Here is a 20,686-nt window from a genome sequence, read left to right as displayed (position 1 = left end):
GTGAACCTTTTTTTTAAGAACACATGAAATTTTCCTCAAATTTGTGAAATTTTTCTCAAACCGGTGAACTCTTTTTTCAAAATCCATGAAATAGTTCATAATCGATGAATTTTTCAATTTTGTGAACTTTTTTAAGATTCATAAACTCTTTCAAGTTTGTGAACCTTTTTCCCAAAATCGATGAAGTTTTTTGAATCAATGAACTTTTTTTCGATGAAAATTATTCCAAATTTGATTATTATTTTTTCTAAATCAATGAACGCTTTTCGAAATTGATGAACTTTATTCCAAATTCGATGATTTTTTTTTTAAATCAATGAAAATTTTCAAATCAGCTATTACAAATTTAATATGATACCAAATCAGCTATTCTATCATTTAATTGTATGTCATCTCAACAGATAGTTAGCATGCAAGGTACTGCTTATAATACTCCCATTGCGGTCAGCCAAATGAGACTTTCTGTTTGCATGTTGATCTATAAAAATATAACTTTCGTTTAGTAAAAAGTGTAACTTGTAGTTTTTTGAACAATTATATTTTTTGAGAAATACTAGTTGATTTTTTTCGAATTAGAGTTGTATTGTTCGAAAACCAACTTAGACATAATAAAATAGCAGAGGATTTAAGATTAGCAAAACAAAGAAAATCAAAGCATCACGATGAGGCGGTGCCACCACCATTGCCGGTCCATGCCGGCATCATCATGGGCGAGGCGCGGGCGCACTTCATCAACATGATGGTGGAAGAGCGGGAGATGGTGTTCCGGCAGGCGCATGCCGACCAGAGAGACAACATCCGACTCCTCGACAAGCACCATCTCGGGGAGGGGCAAATAGCTGGCACATGCATGGTGGCGGGCATGGACGTGGATGAGCAAAAGAGGTTGCTCCTGTCCTACCGCATCGCCCGCAATATCCGTGGCGAGCGATGGTAGCTCCGCGTACTTCAGGTAGAGAAAGAAGATGTGTTCACAAAGATTGACGTGGCAGCAGAGGAATTTGATGTCGGCACCAACGACGTCACCAGCTCCACGTCGGTCATGACCCGTCGCCCACGATGATGAGGCAAGCACGTCCACGGCCGCCGCCGATAGTAAGAAAGAGTATAACATGGGAGGCCACTGCCGCTTGGGTCCGAGGAAGGCCACCGTCACCTCTTGCCGGGCCTCACAACCAGTGAGCTTGTCTGCTTCTCGGAGGTGGAGGCCATTATTCTTTCCCGGTGAAGCTTCACTTCCCAGGGTTCACGGTCGTTCGGTGAGCTTGCTGCAGAACATGGGGAAGACATGTGTGGGGAACGGGCTGCACTGTGGCTGGCGATCATTTTAGACTAGGTTAGAGCATCTCTAGCAAACCCCGCATAAGGGGTCAAACCCGCAAAATAACCGCTTTTTGCAGTTCCAGTCAAAAAATGGGCCCGAATAGACCCCTTAAAATCGTCCGACCCTTAAATTTTTTAAGGGACCCTGTATATGCAAAGCCGGAACCCTTATATCTACAGCTTTGAAGGTGATTTTATCAGGGCCTACATATCGTCAACGTTGGCGGTTGAGGAATCGCTGCTCCCGCCAACGCCATGAAGCTTGCCTGGCCGCCGCGCCCGCCTGCCGCCCGGCCGCTCATCCACCCGGCCGCCGCGCTTGTCCGCCGCCCGTCTGCCTGGCCGCCGCGCCTGTCCACCGCCTGTCCGCCCTGTTGGAAATATGCCCTAGAGGCAATAATAAAAGGGTTATTATTATATTTCCTTGTTCATGATAATTGTCTTTTATTCATGCTATAACTGTATTATCCGGAAATCGTAATACACGTGTGAATACGTAGACCATAACATGTCTCTAGTGAGCCTCTAGTTGACTAGCTCGTTGGTCAACAGATAGTCATGGTTTCCTGACTATAGACATTAGATGTCATTGACAACCAGATCACATCATTAGGAGAATGATGTGATGGACAAGACCCAATCCTAAGCATAGCACAAGATCGTGTAGTTCGTTTTGCTAGAGCTTTTTCAATGTCAAGTATCTATTCCTTAGACCATGAGATCGTGTAACTCCCGGATACCGTAAGAGTGCTTTGGGTGTACCAAACGTCACAACGTAACTGGGTGACCATAAAGGTGCACTACAGGTATCTCCGAAAGTGTCTGTTGGGTTGACACGGATCGAGACTGGGATTTGTCACTCCGTATGACGGAGAGGTATCTCTGGGCCCACTCGGTAATGCATCATCATAATGAGCTCAAAGTGACCAAGTGTTTGGTCACGGGATCATGCATTACGGTACGAGTAAAGTGACTTGCCGGTAACGAGACTGAACGAGGTATTGGGATACCGACGATCGAGTCTCGGGCAAGTAACATACCGACTGACAAAGGGAATTGCATACGGGGTTGATTGAATCCTCGACATAGTGGTTCATCCGATGACATCATCGAGGAGCATGTGGGAGCCAACATGGGTATCCAGATCCCGCTGTTTGTTATTGACCGGAGAGCCGTCTCAGTCATGTCTGCGTGTCTCCCGAACCCGTAGGGTCTACACACTTAAGGTTCGGTGACGCTAGGGTTATTAGGAAGACTTGTATGTGATTACCGGAAGTTGTTCGGAGTCCCGGATGAGATCCCGTACGTCACGAGAAGTTCCGGAATGGTTCGGAGGTGAAGATTTATATATGGGAAGTTGTCATACGGACACCGGAAGGTTTCGGGGGCATATCGGTATTGTACCGGGGCCACCGGAAGGGTTCCGGGGGTCCACCGGGAGGGGCCACCCCTCCCGGGGGACCACATGGGCTGCGTGGGGCAGGAGCCAGCCCCTGGAGGGCTGGGCGCCCCCCCCCCTTGGGCCCATGCGCCTAGGGTTGGGGGGGGGAACCCTAGAGGGGCGCCCCCTTTGCTTGGGGGGCAAGTCCCCCCTCCCTGGCCGCCGCCCCCCCTCTAGATCCCATCTAGAGGGGGCGGCCCCCTTGCCCCTTCCCCTATAAATAGAGGGGTGAGGGGAGGGCTGAACACCCAAGCCAAGGCGCAGCCCCTCCCCTCCCCAACACCTCTCCTTCTCCGTTGTGTGCTTGGCGAAGCCCTGTCGGAGTACTGTCTCTCCACCATCATCACGCCGTCGTGCTGCTGCTAGAGCCTTCTTCCTCAACCTCTCCTTCCCCCTTGCTGGATCAAGAAGGAGGAGACGTCGTCCGTACCGTACGTGTGTTGAATGCGGAGGTGCTGTCCGTTCAGCACTTGGTCATCGGTGATCTGAATCACGACGAGTACGACTCCATCACCGTTCCCTCGAACGCTTCCGTACGCGATCTACAAGTGGTATGTAGATGCAAACTCACTCCCTTGACTCGTTGCTTAGATGAACTCATAGATGGATCTTGGTGAAACCGTAGAAAATTTTTTAATTTTCTGCAACGTTCCCCAACACGCCCGGCCGCTGCGCCCGCCCGCCGCGCCCGCTAGCTGTAAATTGATACGAGCAAGCTAGCTAGCTAGCGCAGGCCGCGTCTCTCGCTGGCGACGAAGGAGCTAGCTAGCTGGCCCCTGATGGATTTGAGCTGAGCTAGCTAGCTCGCTCCTGGATGAATTCGAGCTGAGCTAGCTAGCTAGCTCTCGATCGATTCGAGCCCCGACGGAGGTGATTGGCTGCTTCGTATTTGGTGGTCTGCAGCTTCGTTTTTGACCACTTCGTGTGCTATTTATCGGTTTCGCGGGAGCAAAGCTAACTCACCATGGATATGAACGAGAGGAAGAAGAAGACATGGGGAAATAATATATGCGAATATTCCGTTTTACAGTTTATATTTGAGGGGTATGTTCTGCAGCAGCTAAAACCAACCCGTAAAAAAGCATATTTCGCGAATATCCTTTTATACGGGTCCGTTTTGTGGGGTCTGCCTCTACGGCCGTCCGTGCCGACCTGCAAAACCGTTTTTCCGCGAACTGCAAACGCGTTTTGCGGGGCGACGGGATGCAGGGTCTGCTAGAGATGCTCTTAGAATAGCTTAGTCTGCTATAGTTAGTCGAAATATGTCAAAAATGTAATAAATGTGTTTCAGATTAATGAAAATCATCCGGTTTATGTAAAAATTATATAAATTCGAACATAAGTTTTCCAATATGTTTAAATTCCAATCAAAAGTAACCAGATGTTTACGGTTAGCTTTGGATGTCGGCTCTTCCACCACTGTCCGTGGACTGGTCTCCACAGGTTCATAGACGGATATAACGCGTGATTTAGGGGTCAACCTTGGAGATGCCCTTATGCTTCATGAAGATTTGAGAGAAATCATACACACGATTTTTGGGAGGTAGCTCTAAACGCATCATCCTTTCGAAAATTCGCAAAACGAAGCAAATCATGTTCGACCATTTGCCTCCAGGTTTCCACGAGTTCATGGCGCATGGTTGCTCTTGATTGTAGCATTTGCTAGTGGCTGGTTTGTGGCTTTGTGCTACCTTCACGCTCTAATCATGTCGCGAAAGTGCTCGTCATGACGCCTCCAGCTCGCATCCCTTTTGTGCCCAATTCCCAATTATTCTCGCTGTTTCGCGTAGTAGTCCATGACTTCACACTGCAAAGTCGAACGATGGAGTGATCGTTTCGACGGAGTAGGAAAAGAAAGTGCAATGCCCTGAACAACTCAAGTTGGCACGGAGGCATGGCTGGCTGTGCATGTGCAGACTACTGATAGGATAACATAAAGTCCCTGAAAAGAAAATCCTGACCTATAACGCTTGAATTTCAATTTCTTCCTCCCCATCCGATGTTTAAAATCCGGCCACACATGCGCGCATACATCGGGCACCGGCCGCTGGATTTTGAGGTCGTGCAGCAGGATCGTCCAAGCCGAGCTCTTGGAAACCCGGAGACCATCGTCGCTCATCGTTGCCGGACACCGTCTGTTACGTTTGGTGGCATGCGTCATGTCAGTGCGTCAGGATTGGTGCAAGAAAACCTCGTCCGGTCATCAGTTGACCCGTGGTCGGCCCCTCCGTTCGGCAGCCACCCGTGGACAACACCAATCTGCCGTCTCCTTCTTGTTCCGTTTCACCTACAGCAACAGACAGCGATATGCTGTCGAAGAACAAAGAAACAAACAAACAATGATGGGTGGTGGTACTGTACTGTATTGAAGGTTGGTGAAGACTGCCGGGTAATCCACATCCACCTTCGTACCTTTGGTCAGAGGAGCACAAACCTCCTTGCTCATAACCAATAAGCAGAGGGTTTGGTGCGGCAGGCTGCTCAAGTTTATTCCGGTTAAGCAGTATACTAGTAATACTACTAGAGTACAAGGAGCATCACCTTCGTTCCTCGTGTGAGAGCACATTCTCCTTCTTGAGAACCAACGAGAGAGAGGGTTTGATGCCGAAGAGTTTGTACCAGTAGTAGCACCACAGTCCAAAGTTAAAAAAAAAAGTCCAAAGTTCCGAAAAACAGCGCTCTACACGGAACGCACGGCCCTAAACTGAAGCTTTGCTTCTTGTCTTGTTGTACTAGTATAAAGGCCAGTTTTTTTGTGGCTTCTAGAATAAACTGCAATAAGCTGCCCCTTACCTAGCTTATTCTAAAAGTCAAAGTAAATTTATTTTTTAGAAGCCTATTACTTCCTCCGTTCGGAATTACTTGTCGTCGAAATTGATAAAAATGGATATATCTAAAACTAAAACTTATCTACATACATCCATTTCTTTGACAAGTATTTTCAGACCGAGGAAGTAGTTAAGACTTGATCTTCTAAAAAGAAAATTTTGATTGTGCTTCTAGAATAAACTAGATAGGGGACAGCTTATTTTGGAAGGTCAAAAAAGCCAGCAAAATAACTAGCCCTTCGACCGAGCTGAGCTTTGATCCGAAGTTCCGAATCGGCATGGCCCTAAATTTCAAGCTCCAGCGCAAGCATAGTTGTCAGCAACTTTCAACTTGTTACCAGTAGGAGTACATTTACTACCACATCACCGGCACGCCGGCCAAAACAGGCAAGAAATAGCAAACACATCATTGCTATCACTCCGTCTGATGAGGTCTCCACTCCGATTACTAGTACAAACTTCTCAGAAAGATTACGCAAAAGCGACCCGGGGAAATTCGGGCAGGAGATAAGCTAGGAAGCCAGCGCCTTCCTCTCTGCTTCTCCGCAAGGCGACACCTGTGTGAACGTCGCTTTGCGACTGCGAGTGCGAGAGAACCCTTTTCCCGTTTCTCCCTGTGACTTTCGCCTTTCTTCCATTCATTCATCTAAACCGGCGGCGGCAGAATCTAATCTCGCGGGGCAGGGAAACCGGTAGAAATACGGGCGCGGCTCGGACAGTGCACGGCGTCCAGTCCAGTTGAACGCACGGGCGCGAACGCTGTTGAGGTCGTCTCGGCCTCTTTCTTGGCTCGCCATTAATGGCCGTGCGTTTCCTCGTACTGTCCCTCCTCGTCTTGGCCTCCTCCAGCTCAGGCTCCACCACTTCGCTCGCCACCAACGCCACCGCCGATGGCGGCTCGCTGGATCGTCTGGATGCGGGGAGCGTCACCACGTTCAGCTTCTCCAACTTCCATCCCGAGTACCGCGGCAAAAACCTGACGGTGATCGGCGACGCTGACATCACCAAGGGCGCGCTCCAGATCACGCCGGACACGGTCAACGAGGCCGCCCACTTCCTCACTAACAAGTCCGGCCGCGTCCTCTACTACGCCCAGGTCAGGCTCTGGCGCCGCGAGAAGGGCGGCAAGGCCAATGCCAGCGCCGGCGGCAAGAAGGTCGCGTCCTTCCGCACCGTCTTCACCGTCAACGTCTTCCGCGTGTCGGGCACGGAGCCTGCGGAGGGGTTCGCGTTCCTCATCGCGCCGTCCGCGGGCGAGCCCCCCGCCGGCAGCTACGGCGGGTACCTCGGCCTCACCAACGCGACGACCGACGGCAACGCCGCGAACAAGGTCGTCGCCGTCGAGCTCGACACCGAGAAGCAGCCCTACGACCCGGACGACAACCACATCGGCCTCAACGTGAACAGCGTCGTCTCCGTCGCCAACGCCTCGCTCACGCCCCGCGGCATCGAGATCTCGCCGGTCAAGACCGCCAAGTACAACGTCTGGATCGATTACGACGGCGAGGCCCGCCGCATCAAGGTGTACATGGCTGACTTCGAGGACGCCAAGCCCGCGTCTCCGGTGCTCGCCGCGCCGCTGGACCTCGGGGCCACCGTGGCCGAGAGGTCCTACTTCGGGTTCGCCGCGTCCACGGGTACCAAGTACCAGCTCAACTGCGTCCTGGCGTGGAACATGACGGTGGAGAAGCTCGACGAGCCCAACAACAAGGCCCTCAAGCTGGGACTCGCCGTCGGGGTGCCCGTCGCGGTGCTCGCGCTGGGCGCCGCCGCCGCATTGGGGTACTACATGTGCGTGGTGAGGCGGCGGAAGGTGGGCCGCGACAAGGGCAGCGCCATCACCGGGACGATGATCCGGAGCCTCGCCGGCGGGCCGCGGGAGTTCGACTACCGGGAGCTGCGGAAGGCGACCAACAACTTCGACGAGAGGATGAAGCTGGGGCAGGGCGGGTACGGGGTGGTGTACCGCGGCACGGTGACCGACGACCACAGCAACCCGACCGCCGCGGGGACCACGGTGGAGGTGGCGGTCAAGAAGTTCTCGCGGGCGAGCACGCAGGGGCAGAACGACTTCCTCGCCGAGCTCAGCATCATCAACCGCCTCCGCCACAAGCACCTCGTCCGCCTCGTCGGTAAGCCCTCCCCCTCCCCCCTCCGGCCGCCGCCGCCGCCGCAGCGCGGTTTACAACTTGTTGATTTATTAGTAGTCGTAGGAGTAGTATATAATTTCTTTATTCGCTTATCGTTTTTCCGGCACGTGATTCTTGCACATGGGGTGTCGCCATTAACAAAGGCCAATTCGTGTCGCCATTAACAAAGGCCAATTTGAACCGGGTTTGCTCGGTTTCCTAGGAGCTTGATGCATGTGCACACTTGCACAACAATGCTTTGACCCTTCACTTTAGCTGAACTTTACAGCTTGAATGCGTTCATGGCGTCAAACACAGACCAACCAAGCTTTCCCAGTCTGTATTCTGCTTAATTAACAATATCATCTTGCCCTTTTTAAATTTAAAAGGACATCTTGCTCAATTATCACACAGGATAGTTTCATGGATACACCTCATTACAAGCAATGTCCATCATGATCTATCTAGTCGGTTCATATAAAAAGAAAAGATCTATATTCTTTTTTTTTCAGAATGCATTACGCACAATTTTTTGGGGTAAGGCCACATTTCTAACGGTAGGTTCATATGCTGTAATCCAAACTTTGTAGGAGTACATGTACATGACATCTCCGTTTAAGATTAATAATATAGGCTTAGATGTGCAATACTTATGGTACATCTTAGATGTGCTTTAGCAAAACTGCATTCATAATGTTAGATTAGACTATAAGCGCGCACTTTTGTTACAAGAATCTGATGATCTAAAACATTTTGTCCAAGATTATCACTGTACAACAAAAAAATTAGGGAGTGCGAGATGAAGAGTACGTAGTACAGTAATTAACATGACTGGATGGACGGTGCAGGGTGGAGCCACGACAATGGCGAGCTGCTGCTGGTGTACGAGTACATGTCGAACGGCAGCCTGGACCAGCACCTGTTCAGCTCAGCGCCGGGGTCGCGGCCGGGGCAGCCGCTCGGGTGGGAGCTCCGGTACAGAATCGTCCAGGGCGTGGCGTCGGCGCTGCACTACCTGCACGACCAGTTCGACCAGCGCGTGGTGCACCGCGACCTCAAGGCCTCCAACATCATGCTCGACGCCGCCTTCACCGCGCGCCTCGGCGACTTTGGCCTGGCCCGCGCCATCGAGACGGACAAGACCTCCTACATGGAGGAGGCCGGCGGCGGCGTGCACGGCACCGTCGGCTACATCGCCCCCGAGTGCTTCCACACCGAGAAGGCCACGCGCGAGTCCGACGTCTACGCCTTCGGCGCCGTCATCCTCGAGGTGGTCTGCGGCCGCCGCCCGCGCTGCGACATCGACGGCTTCCACTTCCTGGTGGACTGGGTGTGGCGCCTCCACCGCGACGGCCGCGCGCTCGAGGCCGTCGACCCCGGCCTCGACGGCGCCTTCGACGAGGACGACGCCGAGCGCCTGCTCATGCTGGGCCTGGCCTGCAGCCACCCGACGCCCGCCGAGCGGCCCAAGGCGCAGGCCATCTCGCAGATCCTGCTGCGGTCCATGCCGACGCCGGCCGTGCCGCCGTTCAAGCCCTCCTTCGTGTGGCCGGCGACGGACGGAGGATTCGACACCATGTCCACGACGGCGGGATCGACGTCGAGCACGGTCGTGACATCCACGTCCACCTGGAGCGGCAACTTCGCGAGGGGCAGCCAGAACCACGCGCCGCCGGCGGAGCAAGACACCTCCGGTTCAGTGGTTTGACACGTCGGTTTCGCATTGCCACCGTCACCGTGGATTCTAATTGTTTAAGGACGCGTCTACGGAGCAACCGGGTGCTCCCTAGCGTTTCCTAGCAGCCAGCCTAAATATAGCATGTTCCTGTCCACCTTTTCAGGATAGGAAAGTATCATTCAATTTCCGCAACCAACCATCGAGCGGGCAAAAATCACCTGGTCCCCCTCTTCGCCCGATCCCTCTCCCACCCTTGCGCGTCTTCTTTTCCCCTTCTTTTCTCCTCACCTAACCCCCAGCCCCATCTTCTTCTCTCCCAAGCCAAGAAGGACAGCACGCCCCTTCTCCCTCACCACTTCCAGATCCAGAAAACCTTCACAGCCCTCCAATGGCTGCTCCATTGGTGTTTCTTCTCTAGGCAAAATCAAGGTGCCTCGTTCCTGATTGCCTGGCAAGAAGGCAAAAAAGCAAGGCAAAAAGGTCAGATTTAGCTCATCTTCCAGATCCCCCTCCTTTTTCCCCACAATTTGTACAAGGCTTCAGTTATGCAAAAACATTGTGCAAAAAAGATGTGATGTTAAGCATGTTTAGTCTGCTGTTTAGGCAAGTTTTAGCCCCCTGATTTGGGCAAAATTCAGTCTGATGTTAAGCATGATATTTCTTCTCAGTTTTCAAAATCTATTTACAAATCTATTGCGTATGAACACATTTATATAATCTGTAGGCAAGTGCTGATAGTAAATGTTGGGGACAAAAAAAATTAGGAAAATATAATGCCTTAATCAAGAAAAACAACTGAGCAAAAACAGTACTTATTAAGAGGATGAGAAACAACTGATCATGATCTATTTCTGATGTGTTCCGGTTCTATTGATTGCTTATAACAGTGCAAAAAAGACATTCTGTTTGGGCAAAAACAGTGCTATGATGAGGCAACTAAGTATATGTATGCACAAAAACTTTGAAAACTTGTGCCATGGCAAAACATGAACACTTTTGAAACTTATAAGACAATGAAATACTGACATCACTATGAAAAAGAAGGGGAAAACTAGAGAAAGATTCCTCTTGGTCATTTGTTTCCATTATTCCTTGGTTTCAGTAGTGAAAAAACACTAGAAGAAATAAATATAACTAAAATTGCAACTAAAAAACAAGAGACAGTTGCATAGTACAATTTACCTTTGTTGTATCATATCCTTCACCATGATCCAAGAAAAGCTGGAAAGTTGCCAGGATACAGTGGCAAAATTATTAGTATTTCATCCTGCAAAAGGAGGAAAAAGCCAACAAGAAAATCCATATACCAACAGCTATCTCAGCGGTGAAACGTTGCTTCAAAACATACTGAACATATCCAAAAACACACAAACTTGCTGTTGTAAATAGATGAAACCTAAAAATGTCAACTTAAGTTCTTTCTAACACACAAACATAGGTACTGAAAAGCAGAAGTAGTCTGAATATAAAAGAGCAATCATGCCCATAATTCTAACTTAAGTTTTTCCTAACACTAAACATGCTCTAATCTCTCTGATTTGGGAGTGAAATCCATTCTGAAGACACTTCAAAAGTAGCACTTCTATGGCAGTATGCTTGCTTTCCCAAAAATCAACTATTACCTGCGTTTAAGAAAAAACAAAATAAGAAAATATATTATGAAAACACAAAAAACAAATAGCTTATGTTATGTTTATATGTACAAACATGATTCATTAATACAAAAAAACATACATATCCTGAAATATAATATATTGCCTGACATTTATAGTTTGACTTGCCTGATTATATGGTTTGGGTTGCCTAATAGTGCAATTTGAATTGCCTGGTTATGTTCAATTGCTATCTTATGAATCTGGTGTGCTTGCGTTGCTGTGTTGTTTGCTTGCCTGAGTTTAGTGTGCTTGGGGTAGGTGTGCTATTGGCTTGCCTGTATTTACTGTGCTACTTGCTTCCATCCCTCTGCTGACTTGCTTTACTTTTTCCCATATTCTCAATAAATAAACACAGGTTGGCGATGATTGACCTAAATGAGGAACCAGCTGAAAATAATGATGATCCTTTGTACTGTACACAACATGCTACTGGAAATGCAGAACTTGTGGCGGAATCACCTAATCCCCCTATCATACAAAGAGTGGATGGTGCTGCTACAGAAGCAATGGAGAGAGATCGGCAATCAAGTCATGGGGGGCGTGCTCCGGGCAGTACACAAGTACCTACAGCTGTAGCAGCTGGGAGTGATGCTCATACCCTTGATGGCACAGGTGCTGCAGGTGATACCGGTGACACTGTTGGTAATGGTTTGGGTGCTGAAAATGATGATGAAGCTTGGTCACAGCCCAAGGAGCCTTACGTGGGCATGAGGTTCGACACTTTGGAAGATGCCAAGGTGCATTACAATGCATATTCCTTGCAGATGGGGTTTTCAATCAAAATGAATAGTTCAAGGAAGGATATGAAAACTGAGGAGTTGATAAAACAACAGTTTGTTTGCAACAAGTTTCGAAAGCCTGGTGTTGATGACGGAGGGGCAGAAAAGATTCCCGTGCTAGATGACATTGTTGAACAAGCAAAAGATGATAATGAAGATGAGGCTATTGTCTTTCTTGATGATGATAGTAAGGGCAAAAAGAGCAGCAAGAAACGAAAAAGAGATAAAATTGTACAAACTGGTTGCAAAGCTAAGATGATTGTGAAGGTAATAGATGGCAGATGGGAGGTGATCTACTTTGTTAGCGAGCACAACCATCTGTTGATTGACAAACCATGTTTGACTAAGTATTTGCGATCACACCAAGGGATACCGCCAGAAGAAAGGGCCTTCCTTACTCACCTTCATAACTGCAATTTGACTACAGGTTTTGAACCACACCCACCTCCCCCCCTATCTTCCAACTTTAAGAACTTGGACATGCCTACTGGTTTGTGTTTCTTAGCCCATCAACAAGTTACTTGATTTTGCTTGAACACATGTCACAAATTTGCTTCAAACATATGCCTTAGTTGCTTTATAGTGACACTAAATTGCTTATAACAGTACAAAAAGAGATAAAATGCCTAATTTGTTTCTGGATGCTGGACTTGCCTAATATTTACATATTTCTTGCTCAATGCAAAAGTTCCTACTTGCCTACTTTTTTATAAAATAAATTTGGTGTTGAACCTAAACTTGCTCACTAAAGCATAGTTACCCCCCTGGTTTGTTTTGTGTATTTTGCTCATGTGTTGCCTGAGGCGTATGGTTGTAGTTGCTTGTATAGCTTCATGAATTGCCCAAGCTTTGCATTTGAGTTGCCTTGCTGAAAACAAAAAAAGAAGCTATTTTTGGCGCTGTTTTTGTGTGGATAAAGGATTGACCACCATTGTGACTTTCATGTCAACAGGTCGTATGATGCACATCATGTCAGATTTCTATGGGACAGAACTCATTGTACCTTATAGCACAAAACACATTACAAACCTCAAAACGCTCTTGAACAAGGATGATACAAAAGAAGGGGATATGATAGAGACAGTTGCTTACTTTAAAGATCAGCAGAGAGAGGATCCAGAATTTTTTTACAAGATAAAATATGATGAGGAAGACAGGGTTGAGAATATTTTCTGGGTCGATGGTGCAGCAAGGAAGGCGTACGTGGAATCTTATCATGATTGTATCTCCTTTGACACAACATATATGACTAACATGTACAACATGCCCTTTGCACCATTCATTGGGACTAACAGGCATGGGCAGTCATTCATGTTGGGCTGTGGCTTTGTTAGGCAAGAGTTGGCGTCAAGCTTTGATTGGCTATTCGAAACCTTCCTTGAGGCAATGCATAATGTAGTGCCCACCAACATCATAACCGACCAAGACATCGCAATGGCACAGTCAATTAAAAAGATCTTTCCTACAAGTGTGCACCGCTGTTGCCGCTGGCATATTATGAAAAAGGCACAAGAAAAGCTTGGAGCATTTCTGGGGCGAAACCCTGGCTTATCCAAAGATTTCAACACCTGTGTTGACTTTAGCTTGACGCCGGAAGAATTTGAGGCAGGGTGGAGTGAGCTGATGATGAAGTATGAGGCTATGACCGACTCTCACTTCGAGAATCTGTACAAGTACAGAGAGACATGGGTACCCTGCTACTTCAAGCACCAATTCTTCCCTTTCTTGCAGTCAACTCAACGCAGTGAGGGGTTCAATGCTGTCCTTAAGCGATATGTGAACCCACACAAGTCCATTTTAAACTTTGTGAAGCAATATCAGAAAATCCAAACACACATACTAGTCCGGGAGGGTTCAAAAGACTACAGGACAGCACATTTACAGACTGAAATGTGGTCGTCTTACCCAATAGAGAAGCAGGCGTACAGATCGTATACTAGGGACTTGTACGAGAAGTTTCGTGATGAGTTTCAGTTGACTACAAGGTACAATGTGCGACCACATGGTGAAAACTTGTATGAGGTTTACCCCAATCAAGAGTGGGTTGCCAAATATGGTTCTAGGGGCTATTTTGTCACGGTCGAAGCTAGTGCTGGAGACTACAGGTGTGACTGCTGCAAGATTGAGAGGGACGGCATGCTTTGCTGCCATATCTTGAAAGTTTTCAACCAACTTGGTGTTGATGAAATCCTAGCGCAGTACATACTTAGAAGATGGACCCCTATGGCAATCCCCAACGCACCCCCTGCTGTCGAAGACCAACCTGATGAGATGCCACCACAGTCGAAGAAGGAACTCAGGCATGCAAATTTGATGATGGATTTTGGTAGTCTTGCAAGGGTTGCTAGTGCATCAGATGTTGCAACGGATATTGTAAAAAAACATATGCGTGGTGCGCGTCATGAAATCAAAAATCTCAACATGTCAAAGAAGAAGAAAACGGCAGCACCAACAAGTGGGCCCTCTGGTGGTTCTGCGCCACCATCAGCTGGTGGTTCTGCGCCACAACCGAGTAACTCTCAGGCAACTGGTGGCCCTGCGGTGCGTCCTGAAGGGCCTGTGGTGCGTCCTGGATCTAGACAACAGCAACATACTTCTGCGCCACCGCTAAGTAACACTCAGGCAACTAGTGACCCGGCGGTGCGTCCTGGCGAACTTGCACAAACCTCTTCTGGACCTAGGCAGCAGCGATCTAGTTCTGCACCGCCGAGAAAAAAGGCACCAAAACTAGCTGGCAACTCTATGAGTAAGGATGGACACCAACAAACAGCGTTCAGGGCTGCAGTGATGCATAGTGGGACTGTACCACTACCCAGGAGTCCTCCCGCACAAAGCTGCTGGCCTGTACAACAACTGTCGGGATATGTGCCACTAAACAGTGGAGCAGCACCGCACATTTCAAGGGGCTCAACAATGACAAGTCCTGTGCAAGCGCTAAGAGGAGCTGTGCCACAACTTTTGATGCATACAACACTAGCAAGAGGTCCTGCACGACCTCCTATGGGTCCTAGACCAGCAATTTGGCCTGCACCACAAACTATGGTGGCTATACAACCACCGCGGGGGCCTTCCGCGGCAAACACAACCTATGTGGCTATTCCTGGACTGGCGCCATCGCCTGCATCATCAGCAACAGTTGATGGCAGGTATGGACAGCACCCAGGTTCTTCAACTACACAAGAAGAAAATGCCAATGCAATTCCATCTCCTATTGTGCAAGCTCCTGGTGGACATGCGCACCAGCCGCTCAGTACGACATCTCTACATGCAGCTGTTGCTGCAGCACAAGGTACTACGATGGTTGAACCATAGTTTGGAAGACCTAGTACCACACTTGGCCCTATAATTCCTAGAGACCCTCCAAAATCAACAACAAAAGGGAGGGCAAAGTCAAAAAGAATTCAATCAGCACTTGAGCTGCATCCGAAGAGAAAGAACAAGTGCAGCTATTGTGGTTCTGTTAACCACAATGGTGGAAGCTGCCCAACCAGATTGGTGTAATGGTCAAACAGTGACCAGATGGCTGAAAAAGATGTGTCGAATGGAATTGACAAATTAAACTATTTGTGGGTCTGTATGTTTGAACATCCTAAACTATTATTTTCTGGTTTACAGTTTCTTGTGGCTAACTTGCCTCACACTAGAGTTTGAGTTGCCTGGTTATAAGTTTTGAGTTGCCTGTTGTGTGCTTTGAATTGCCCCGCAGACACCCTTGATCTCCCCCATAATGGTCGAAAAACTTACATACATAAGATTCTGCAGTGCTAAAAATGCAAACAATTCCCTGGTTATGTAATGGTCATATTATTTGTCTTTTATGTGTTATTCTGAATAACTTGCCTTGCGGTAAAGCTTAAATTGCCTGTTTATGCAATTGAGTTGCCTGCTCCAAGTTCTTATGCAAGCAACTCCCCTCCCCCTCGGCACTCCAAAGAGTTCAGAAAGGAGCAGAGAAAACAAGACATGCATTTACATGGTGAGGGGAGAAAAAATTGACATACGCTAACTTGAGTATGCTTTTCCATGGAGCCTTGTTATTGGCGTTGTCAACCCACACATTAGTCAACTGTTTCCTTATGCTTGGAATATCCTCAGCTGTGAATTTTGGAACAACCCCTGCCTCCCATCCATTTGCTAGCGTCACAGCAAAAACACCATAGTCGAACCTAAACAAAAATTGAAAAAAAGAACTTTTCTAGTTAGCTAGCTTCCTCTGTGTAGTAGCTAGCTTCCTCTATGTCACTTGTAAAAAACTAAAGAAACCATAGTTAATATGTCACTTGTAAAAAGAAGTGGATGCTTACTCATTGTTCTGTTTTGGAACATCGATGTTGGTAAGCCCAAAGTCATCCAGCGAGACACGGGAACTGGCGTAATGCTCTTCCCATAGAGACCGAAAACTTGCAACCATTTTCCTTGCGCAAACATCTAAAGACTTGTTTTTTAGCATCCTCCAAGAATCAAGAGCTTCGAAACATCGATCCCTTATGTTCATGTTAAAAATCCAGTAATGATTGCCTGTTTTAGGCTTTGTCTTGTCAATGTTCTCTAAAACTGGGAACATAATCTGTTAGAAAAAAACAAATGGGGTTAGTATAAATAAAATAAAATACTAGAAGCTGGATTTAAGCAACTTTTCCTGTGTGCTCTCGCAAATTACGACATGGACTGAAGAAGCGTAAATGCACATGCAAGTTTGGTGCTTGTGTGAGTAATTTGCCAAAAAACAGAAAGATGCATAGGCAAGTTATGTACGTATGTAAGCAACCATCTAAGAATGCACAGGCAAGTTATGGACATATGTAAGCAACTTGTCACAGAAAAGCAATTTCATGGGCAAAAGTTTTAGCATAAAAAGTCTTATATAATGCATTGGTAAAAAGTAAGAAAACCATTTACTTACCATGTCTTTACGGTCCAAGCGATTCGACTTCTTGAACCGGGAAATGAGCTCATTGCCGTTCAATTCCATGTTTTGCATCTGAACCTGGTGTAAAAAAGAATACAGACATGACCATGACCTTTTATGAAAAAAGAAAAAGAAAAAAACGCAAAACTACACTGTTAATTGCTTTGCGTTTTCTTACCGAGAACCCGACGGGCATCACAAGCTTCTTTGAGTTTGGTGGCAAGTTCATCATTATACTCTCTATACCAACTTCCATTACATGGCTCACGACAAAACCCCCCTTCTTCATTGAGTTTGCGAGCTCCCTGACAGTGACAAAGTACTTGCCATATTCAATTACCCTTGGGCTGCATGAAAAAAAAGAGAGGCATTAAGCTCACAAAATCCTTCCGTAATTTGCCTACCACCATTTCAACTTGGGAAAAACATATGGGGCATGTTCATGTCAAGGAGAGACTGTTTCAAAAAAAAAGAATTTAACACTAAGACAAGTTGCCTGATTCCATAAGTGGATTGCTTGTAAATACAGTTTGAATTGCCTGGATAACATGATAGACCTTGCCTGTGGAAAGTGCATTGTGCAAAAGCTGACAAAAAAGAAATGAAGTAATATACTGTCATACCTGGTATCCACATCTGGTGATTCTTCTTCATTAATTCTTCCATGCAAAATAACTGATGCATACAATCTATTTGCTTCGGGTTTGGGCATGTAGACTTTCTTCTCATTATAGTCAATAAATGGTGACCTCTTGCAGGGAGGTGGCTTGATAATCCTTCTCACGAATTGATGTGGATGCATCTCTCTTGAGCTACTACTGCTGTAAATCTTGCTGCCTGACCCCACTTCTCCTTGGTTAGAACTTTTTTCAGGTGTTTGGTACACATTTCCTTCTGCTTGCACACACGGGTCGATGCCTTCAACGTCCAATAGATAATCATCCTCAGTTATATCAATGATTGGCTGGTTATGTGTTGGGAGTTCCTTGAACTCATGCTCTGCAAATGTGCTTGACCCAACATGTTCATGTGCTTTGTTGTCTCCAGGTCTTGTGGGCAAATCATCTATGCCTAGATCGAAACTTGGTGCTGGGTAGTACTCTTTGAAAAAATCATTAGATCTTTCGGTGTCCCTTTGCTCAAAATGTTGTTTATCTTCATTTGCTAAGCTGTGATTTGTGGAGTTGGATTGGGCATTCTTGCTGTTTGGATCAACACACCTTGCAAACAGCTCACTCACAGCTAGAACATTGATTTCTAGTGCATTGGTTGCCTTCCCATTAACACGCATGAATTCGTGGTACTGCTCCTCCACATTAGAGAAATGGTAAGTGTTCCCCTGGCCAGTTGCTTCTACTGCTTCTGGAACACTAGTGGCCTCAGGTTGGGCAAGTACAGTTGAGCAGACAGGCAATTTCCCTAGGGCTCTTGGCAACTTTTATTCCGGACTTTTTCCCATGGTTACTGCTTCTGGAACACTAGTGGCCTCAGGTTGGGCAAGTATAGTTTGGTAGACAGGCAATTTCCCTAGGGCTCTTAGCAACTTTTGTTCCAGACTTTTTCCATTGGTTACACCTTCGGGCGGGTGTTGTATCCTATTGATCTCCGTACATAGGACCGGAGGAATGTTCTCTTTCTCCTTTTTGTGTCCTGCATGATTTAATGATCGAGCCTCGGGTGATGCCTTGAAGTCTTGCACCTTGGCCCTCTGGATACCATTGGCTGACTGCATCACATTGGTTACACCTTGGCCCTCTGCAGAACTTGCCTGAAAAGCAGCTGGTCTTGCTTCCTCCTTAGACTGAGTTGCCAGAATATGTGATCCACTTGCTTGACATTGGGAATGAAAAATACTCGAAAGCTTTGGATCTACTCCTGTAGGTACTGCCTCATCTCCAACTTTGCTTGTTGAGCTTGATGGTGTACTCTTTACAACCTGTGTTTTGGCATTCCCATGAATTGCCTCTTTTGTTTCAGAATTTGCTTGTTGTTGCTGTTGAGAAGGACCAGATTTTTTCATGGCTGACTGTCTTGGCTTTCCCCCTTGGCCGTAACCGGGATTTTCGGCACGATATGCTTGCGGATGCATTGCTGTTTTGTTCATCACAGATGGCTCCAGTACGAAACTAACAGTTTTCTTCATCTTCTTTGATGGAGGGAGTGGTGGTAGTTGGTTTCGACAAGCAATCTTCTGTTCTGTAGCTTCATTTAGAGCGGCGCCAAATTGTCTCATTATTTTCTGCCGAGTCGCCTTTGGGCATATTTCCTTGGGGTTGAATGTGAAGCCCAAATCCAAGTCTTCCCCCCTCAGCAACTCTTCGAATATCCTCTTCGCTTCGGTTGCCATGGTTATGTCATCAATATCCCACATTTTTTTCACTTCAAAAAAAGGGAAACGTGGTTCTTGGGAAACAGCAGTTTTGAATTCTGTCAACACAAGGTTTTTCATACAGATGCTATCTGCCTCATCCAATCCTTTTGCCTTTCTGTCCTTCTTCTTTTCAATCAGAAATTGCAGCGTGCATTGTTCATCATCATCGCTGCCTGTCTCCTCATCTACGGGATCCTCGTCCCGATCGGAGCCACCGTTGCTGCCTGAACCACCGTTGCCACCTCCGCTGTCATCTTCATCATCTTCATCCTGCTTCCCTTGCCCATCGTCTTCCTTGTCTTTGCCATCCCCATCGCCTTCTTCATCCTCATCGTCCTCCTTTCCTTCATCATCTTCTTTTTCGTCATCCTCTTCTTCTTCATCATCAGTTCCGTCTTCCGTCCCCATGTCAACCGTGAGGGCCGGTGCTCCCTGGCTACTTGATTTCCCCTGAACTCCACTTGATCCATCATGACCATCATCGCTGTCTGAACTTTCATCGTTGTCACTTTCATCACTACCTTTATCTCTGCCATCTCCCTCGCTTTCACTGTCAGCTGCCTCGCTGTCGTCGCTGTCTGAATTAAACGACTCCTCCTCACTTGGTAAGCTGTCTCTTCCGGCTGGTACTCGCTTGCTCCTTCTGTTAGACTGCCGCCTGCTTGTCTCCGCAGTAGTAGGGTCTGCCTCCTTTGTCCCCCATTCATCATCATCTATCTTCCCAACCCCAGTCACGAGCTTCCCCACTGCATGAGACATTACGGAACACATTTTGTGCACCAACCCTGTGAGCTTCTTTTGCTTCTGTAAAACATAAAAGTGGATGGTAGAGAACATGATAAGTACATATCTTCTATTGAAGATTCTGAAAGAAAATGGTTGAATGTACAAATGGCGATAAAAAAGGGAACAACAGTGAGAGCAAAAAACAGTGCTCGATAACTTACTGATTTGTCATATGACTCAGGCAATCTTGCAGCAACAAATTTGGTGATGTGGTCCATACTACCAAACAAGCTATCATCCGCACACCGAGAAAACTCTGTCTTGAGCTGGTGGTTTATAGCAAAAGAAGATTAAAAAAACTATGAGTGACAACAATTCTGGCACTCCCATACCAAAAAAAGAACTGAGAAATGAAGAAAAACAGTACTACTAATAGTCTTTAAATTCCTGCAACCATTATGACACTCCCCCCCCCCTTGTTGCCTACTATTAGTGGATACTGTAATGAACAAAAATGAACAACTAGTATGCAAGTTGCTAGTTTTCAGAACATAAGTTGCTTAGGTGGATGTATAAATTTGCTACTTTTCAACATGTAAATTGCACAGACAAAAAGAGAGCTAAAAAAGATGTACTCCAGCAGCTACTGTTAGAATACAACAACCCAACAAATCCTTCCTGTGAACATAATCCAACTGTGTGCATGGCAAACAAAAAAGTCTGATAACTACTTGGACCTACTTGAAATATATGTATGGCACTTGCCCAAAAAGGTACATTAAGTTGCATGCTCTTTCAAAGTGAATTGCCTACTCTAAAAAAATGGTAGTGTTGCCTAAAAACAATA

At 47.0% G+C, this 20,686-nt stretch overlaps 2 protein-coding genes across 2 annotated transcripts; both read left to right on the top strand.

Annotated features, from left to right (window-relative positions):
* The first annotated feature begins 5,920 nt into the window (after positions 1–5,920).
* Positions 5,921–9,980, top strand: LOC123160965 (probable L-type lectin-domain containing receptor kinase S.5). Its single transcript, XM_044578813.1, has 2 exons — positions 5,921–7,724; positions 8,570–9,980. The coding sequence occupies exons 1-2, from the start codon at positions 6,392–6,394 to the stop codon at positions 9,427–9,429; spliced, it is 2,193 nt and encodes a 730-aa protein (XP_044434748.1). The 5' UTR covers positions 5,921–6,391; the 3' UTR covers positions 9,430–9,980.
* On the top strand, positions 9,651–15,189 carry LOC123160964 (protein FAR1-RELATED SEQUENCE 5). Its single transcript, XM_044578812.1, has 3 exons — positions 9,651–9,879; positions 11,410–12,260; positions 12,786–15,189. Exons 2-3 carry the CDS (start codon positions 11,417–11,419, stop codon positions 15,143–15,145), a joined length of 3,204 nt encoding a protein of 1,067 aa, XP_044434747.1. The 5' UTR covers positions 9,651–9,879; positions 11,410–11,416; the 3' UTR covers positions 15,146–15,189.
* The last annotated feature ends 5,497 nt before the right edge of the window (positions 15,190–20,686 follow it).

Source organism: Triticum aestivum, chromosome 7B (assembly GCF_018294505.1).
Source record: "Triticum aestivum cultivar Chinese Spring chromosome 7B, IWGSC CS RefSeq v2.1, whole genome shotgun sequence".
Lineage (NCBI taxonomy): Eukaryota > Viridiplantae > Streptophyta > Magnoliopsida > Poales > Poaceae > Triticum > Triticum aestivum.
This window is presented reverse-complemented; position numbering and strand designations above follow the sequence as displayed.

Bases quoted from the DNA above. Each gene is read 5' to 3' on its own strand.
- LOC123160965 (XM_044578813.1), top strand. From the start codon at position 6,392: ATGGCCGTGCGTTTCCTCGTACTGTCCCTCCTCGTCTTGGCCTCCTCC. The intron at 7,725-8,569 runs GTAAGCCCTCCC...TGGACGGTGCAG, and splicing joins GCACCTCGTCCGCCTCGTCG to GGTGGAGCCACGACAATGGC.
- LOC123160964 (XM_044578812.1), top strand. From the start codon at position 11,417: ATGATTGACCTAAATGAGGAACCAGCTGAAAATAATGATGATCCTTTG. The intron at 12,261-12,785 runs GTTTTGAACCAC...TCATGTCAACAG, and splicing joins TAACTGCAATTTGACTACAG to GTCGTATGATGCACATCATG.